Source organism: Propithecus coquereli, unplaced genomic scaffold, assembly GCF_000956105.1.
Source record: "Propithecus coquereli isolate 6110/MARCELLA unplaced genomic scaffold, Pcoq_1.0 Scaffold38, whole genome shotgun sequence".
Lineage (NCBI taxonomy): Eukaryota > Metazoa > Chordata > Mammalia > Primates > Indriidae > Propithecus > Propithecus coquereli.
In genome coordinates this window covers 7,947,148-7,953,480 of record NW_012149507.1, presented here as the reverse complement: position 1 = coordinate 7,953,480, position 6,333 = coordinate 7,947,148, and the positions used below count along the sequence as shown (strand labels likewise).

General features: G+C 38.8%; 1 protein-coding gene across 1 annotated transcript in view; it reads right to left on the bottom strand.

Moving 5' to 3' along the window:
- The window catches only part of MIB1 (mindbomb E3 ubiquitin protein ligase 1), a 150,426-nt gene that overhangs the window by 106,245 nt on the left and 37,848 nt on the right, over positions 1-6,333 (bottom strand). Inside the window, exons 2-3 of the mRNA XM_012652088.1 lie at positions 5,161-5,332; positions 2,912-3,041 (exon numbers count right to left, since the gene is read on the bottom strand). Of these exons, the coding sequence (XP_012507542.1) occupies positions 2,912-3,041; positions 5,161-5,332 (302 nt within the window). The remainder of the gene's footprint in view (positions 1-2,911; positions 3,042-5,160; positions 5,333-6,333) is intronic.

The following is a 6,333-nucleotide window of genomic DNA, read 5'->3' as shown; positions in this document are numbered from 1 at the left end:
CACTATATATTACAAAAATATAGCATATGTAAAAATTAAAGAATAAAAAAATGAAATGAACACCCATGTAACTGTTACCCAACCTAAGGAAAAAAAATATTACCCATACTTTTCAAGTCCCCTAGAGACATCTCATCAATCCCATCCTCCTGCCTTCCAGCAGAGGTAACCATCACCCTCAATTTGAGACCATCATTGCCTTGCTTTGCTTTATGATTCTGCTCAATTAACCATTGTATAACCTTGCAAAGAAATAGTTTCTAATACTCAAAAGGTAAAATACGGCCAGGTGTGGTGGCTTAACCCTTAAGCCTGTAATCCTAGCACTTTTGGAGGCTAAGGCAGGAGGACTGCTTGAGCCCAGGAGTTCAAGACCAGCCTGAGCAAGAGCAAGACCCCTTCTCTACAAAAACCAGAAAAATTAGCCAGGCATGGTGGCGCATGCCTGTTGTCCCAGCTACTTGGGAGGCTGAGGCAGGAGGATTGCTGGAGTCCAGGAGTTTGAGGCTGCAGTGAGCTGTGATGACACCAGTGTACTCTAGCCCGGGCAACAGAGTGAGACCCTGTCTCAAAAAAAAAAAAAGTTGATGATTGTTGAAGTTGAATGATGGGTACACAGGTATTTGTTATGCTATTCTTTCTACTCTGGTATATGTTTGAAATATTCCATAAAGAAAAACTTTAAAAAAAAGAAAAAAGAAATATGACCTAGCATACCTACATGAAACACTCAATTCAAATGTATTCAGGAGTACTTGTGAAGTAAAAACAGCCTTAAAATAGTAACATGGGTAGTAGTACTTAAGAAGCCCTCTAAGAATACACTACACCCAATTAATGTAGAAGAGTAGAATAGAGCAGCCAGCATTGAATGGAAAGGGAGGACATTAACGTTCTTCATTCACATATACAGAAAAAAGTAAATCAGACAACAAAAATTACATTTGGTCTTAAACATGTACTTAACAATGTTACCATAAAGATTTATTATATGAAGTTCCCTCACTCAGAGTCACATGTGCAAGATGGCCTCATTTATTTTTCCTCATTTTGTTCTTAAAATGCAAGATGTGTTAAATCATAACGAACAAAAAATGTAATGCGTATGACTCAAAAGCCTCAAGAACACCTACTTTTATCACCCAAAAAGTGCCAATATAGCAAACACCCAGAAAGTTCCATTTAAGTGGCTTCAAACTTTAACAGTAACTGCCTCTAAAAGCTGATGAAAAAATAACTTGCAACCCTCTGACCATATAATTAATTGTGGAGAAGAATATAAAGTCATTTTTCAAAATGAAAGTATTTAAAACTTACTTCTCATGTCCTCTTTCCAAATAAGTTACGAGAATGTGTGCTCTACCAAAAGAGAAAGTTAAGTAAGATGACATTAACAGAATACAGAAAACATGGCCAGGAATGTTGGCTCAAGCCTGTAATCCTAGCACTCTGGGAGGCCAAGGTGGGAGGATCACTTGAGCTCAGGAGTTCAAGACCAGCTTCAGCAAGAGTGAGACCCCGTCTCTACTAAAAATAGAAAGAAATTAGCCAGGCAACTAAAAATTAAAAAAAAAAAAAAATAGCTGGGCGTAGTGGCACACACCTGTAGTCTCAGCTACTTGGGAGACTGAGGCAGGAGGATAGCTTGGAGCCCAGGAATTTGAGGTTGCTGTGAGCTAGGCTGATGCTATGGTACTCTAGCCTGGGCAACAGAGCAAGACTCTGTCTCAAAGACAAAAAAAAAAGGAATACAGAAAACATGACACCCAGCCAGGAAACAGGCAAAGGCATCCATCACAGGACATAAAGGGAGCTTTCAGGATGACTGCTGAGCACCAGGCATGGAGGATGACCCATCTAGATTGCAACCATTGATTCATGGGCCCGACAAGTTGAAAGACTCTCATCACCAAGATTCCCACTGCCATTGTAACATTTTTATTCATCTGAGGACATACTGCCGAAGCGAGCCTAACTCACGTCCTTAGTGTACTTGGCTTATATGGACTATGTAATAACAACACTCTCACTCTCCCCTCTGCCCCCCATTCCCTGCCACCTGGATCAGCTGAGGTCTCTCATCTCACCTTATGAAATATTCTGCTTTCACCTACTTATAAAACTCTTGAGCTCTTCACACTAACTGAGAATGGTAACAGAATAGGGGGCCATTGCCCCTCAGAAACAGGCCTTTAAGGGAATGGAATATAAAACAAGTCAATTCGAATGAACTTTTAATAGCAAGAAAGTCAAGAACATGAGATACTGCTTAGGGAGGACTGGCCCAAACGGGGTGTTCAGAAAGGCAATCTGGGCAAAAAAATGACAATATAAAAAAAAGCCTGAGGGTGGAAAGGTAAAACCTACCTAACAACCCTCTCAAGGAACACCAATGGGCTGGGCGTGATGGCTCACACCTGTAATCCTAGCACTCTGGGAGGCCGAGGCGGGCGGATTGTTTGAGCTCAGGAGTTCAAGAACAGCCTGAGCAAGAGCCAGACCCCGTCTCTACTAAAAAAACAGAAAGAAATTATCTGGACAACTAAAAATATACAGAAAAAATTAGCCAGGCATGGTGGCACATGCCTGTCCCAGCTACTCGGGAGGCTGAGGCAGTAGGATCGCTTGAGCCCAGGAGTTTGAGGCTGCTGTGAGCTAGGCTAATGCCACGGCACTCACTCTAGCCAAGGCAACAGAGTGAGATTCTGTCTCAAAATAAAAAAAGGAACACCAATGCTTACAAAAGAGCAGGAACACTTTTTCTTCCAGGAAAAAAAAAAAGAAACAAAAATTTTTAAAACTCTCATTGGCATAGACAAAAATGGGCCAAGAATTCATTTGTGGTACTAATAAAAATCTTCTAAACGTACAGTATTCTAGAATACATGACAAACTAAGAAAAACACTGTACCTTTCCCCTACGTCCATTTCCACCATCCTGATCTTCCCACTGCCAGTCCACTCCTCGTACCACTCTGGCACCTGCGAAGATTCCTCTGGCTGTAATCTTCTTAGATTTTCTACGAGACTCTAACAGAACCCTAAAAATAAAATTATTTATTTTCAAATTTATATAAAAATTGGTAACTAATTTATTTTTTCAAACAAAATTACAAAAAGTTTATTTTGAAAGTAGAAGAGATTCTTCATTGTTCTAGTTATTACCATAATATTAGTAGCATGATACAGAAATACCTTGTACATTCCACAGGTGATGATGACAACAGTAGTTGTATTAATAATAGAAAAGCTAACATTTACAGTGCTTTTACATATATCAGTGTAAAGTGTTACATTTAACAGAAAGGTACTAATATCTTATCCATTTTACAAATAAGGAAACTGAGTCTCTCAGAAGTAATTTGCCCAAAGTCACAAAAGTTAAAAAGTAATAGAGTCAATATATGAACCCAGTCTAAGCATTTCAGGGTATCACTATACTTTTTACTATTTTAGAGGTGGCAAACTCAAATCCCTAAAGCTGCTAGGCAAGTAATATAAATGAGGGCCTAAGAAAAATAGCACTACAACGACAAATGGCAGATGGCATTTGACCTCAGACTTAGGAAGACAACAGGAGGTGACAAGAACTTAGGTCAATTCAAGAGCATGATCTGTTTTAAAGGGTGCAGGTGTTTGTTTCTCTGCTTCAGCCAACTGCTGCCAAGAAAAAATGTAGGCCGGGCATGGGGGCTCACACCTGTAATCCAAAGCACTTTGGGAGGCCGAGGTGGGAGGCCTGCTTGAGGTCAGGAGTTCAAGACCAGCCTGATCAAGAATGAGACCCTACTCTACAAAAAACAGAAAAATTAGCTGGGTATAGTGGCTTATACCTATAGTCCCAGCTACTGGGGAGGCTGAGGCAGGAAGATCCCTTGAGCCCAGGAGTTTGAGGTTGCTGTGAGCTATGATGACGCCACTGCACTCCAGCCAGGGCAACAGAGCCAGACCCTGGCTCAAAAAAAAAAAAAAGAATGTAAGTCCAGTGTTGAGTGCCTTTTGGCGGGAGCTTAAAGATCCATAAACTTCGACTTTGGTGTGAAATCACCTGATTTTAAAAGGTTAGCAATTATTCAAAAATTTAGAGTCATCTGTATGCCAGTAAAATACATCTGTGGCCAGGATTTGACCTACACTAAACTGTCTCCAAAGTATTGCATACTGACTGAAGATTATGAACCTTGAAAAAGATTCCACACTCAACTATCTGGGCCAGCTTGATTCTCCAAGGCCATCTATCGCTTACTCTTCTGTATCTTTCTCATTCATACAATCAGAAAAGTTGAATGGGTTTTGTTTTTCTAATTTTAGCTCATTGTTCATCTATTCATTTTCAGAATGTCTTTATTATTCCCTAACTTTAAGTATAAGCAAAAGACAAAATAAACAACTCATTCAAAACTACTCAGTTAATAAACGGCAGGACCATGATTTACACCAACACAGTCTAACTCCAAAATCTATTTATCTATTAATACTACTACTCTTAGCTGTCTCCCTAAGACTGGCTAGAATCTTGCTCCTATGCATTATCCATATCTACAAGAGAAGATTCCATCACCTAAAATTCTGCACCCATTAACAATGAATACTCTCTCATTGCTCCTAGGACACTTAATACGTATCTCTACCACAGTCCAAAACATCACATGATAATCATTGATCCAATATTTCCTTTAACTTTTAAACACCTTAAGACTATTATGGGGGAGGTGGGGGGGGCGGGGTGGAGAAAGACTACTATGTGTCTTATTTATCCTGAAATGTCCACAAACATAGCAGCTGTCATGTAGTCTTAATAAATGCCTACTGACTCAATGAATGGGCCCTGGTGTTCATCTGGTAGCAATTAACAGAATAGCAAGCATAATGAGAAGAAAATAATTGGGCTGCCCTTACATTTCCAAACATAGAGTAGTGCTAAGGGTCTAAGCTAGAGAAAGAATAGCCCAGATCACCTTGGAAAAATACATACAGTTCCATCTTCACAGAGCTGCTCTCTCATTTTATGGCAGGCTTGGTCTATTTCTAGCCTGCTATCTGCTACCTTCTGATACTAAACTGTCAAAAGCTATTTGCTCATCCTATATTTAAGGCTCAGTAGTATAAAACAAATACAAACAAGGAATCACAACTGAAGAAAAAAATTATTTCCCTTACCGCTCACTTCCTGGTGTGGTAATTCTGTAAAAGCGATGTCTTAAATGATGTTTATCTCCATGATAACACACTGTGCACAAATCATAATTTGTACACTCTGCACATTTCCATCGAATGCCAATGATTGGTTGCTGGCGGCAGGTATCACACATGGTTCCATCATGCTTGATGCCTATTAAAATAAGGATACATACTTATGTTAATTATAAGTATAATTTATTTAAATATTATTCTCTGGGGGGGGAATAAGAACAGTACATTTTACAGGGTATTTTAATAAACCGAGAAAGAAATAACATTTCAAATATACCACATACAGCTTCAAGATAATAAATCTCAAATATTTTAATCAGTACAAATTATAAACTAAACATTTTCTCTCCCCTCCCTTTTTCATAAGTAAGAACGTATCTCAGAGTAGCTCTTTCTTTGCTCTCATCCACAAACTAAAACTTAGGTTCAACGCAGAGAAAGAAGAATCCTTTACCACCAAGTAGATGTTTCAAACTACAAACCCTCAGAAATCTTTGGAAGAATTTTGACCTATTCTGTAGTTAAACAAGTACTCCAAAACAAAAGACAATTTTATCCTCATGATACCATGGAAACAAACTATCAATTAACTTAAGAATTTACTCCTAGGTATTGATAATTTTTTCCCATTAACAATAAATCTTAGAAAATAATTGGCAAGAAAGTTTCCCTATTTAAAGGAAAATAATACACTGGTGGGGTTTTTCCCCCTTAAGGAACAAGAAGTAATAAACTTTGGGGGGGGAAAAAAAAAACAAGCACTTGGTAATATTACCTCCACTAAAAATAATCACACATATGGATGAGACAGACATTAGACCAATAAAAGGTACCACTATAAAGTAACGAAAATTACTTTCTTTCTAGGGTAATAGAACTGGGGGTAATGTTCCTTTACTATCCTATAATATTATCACTTGTTCCATAAACTAAAACTGGGATTTTTTTCGCAACATGTGGCTTGTGTTGCAGCTCAATGCGGAACAAGCAAGGGGTACAAGCACATCAGTTACTCTCTCCCGAATTCAAGTTCTGACTCTGTCAACGGCTGTTTTTTTTTTTTTTTTGAGACAGAGTCTCGCTCTGTTGCCCTGGCTAGAGTGAGTGCTGTGGCGTTAGCCTAGCTCACAGCAACCTCAA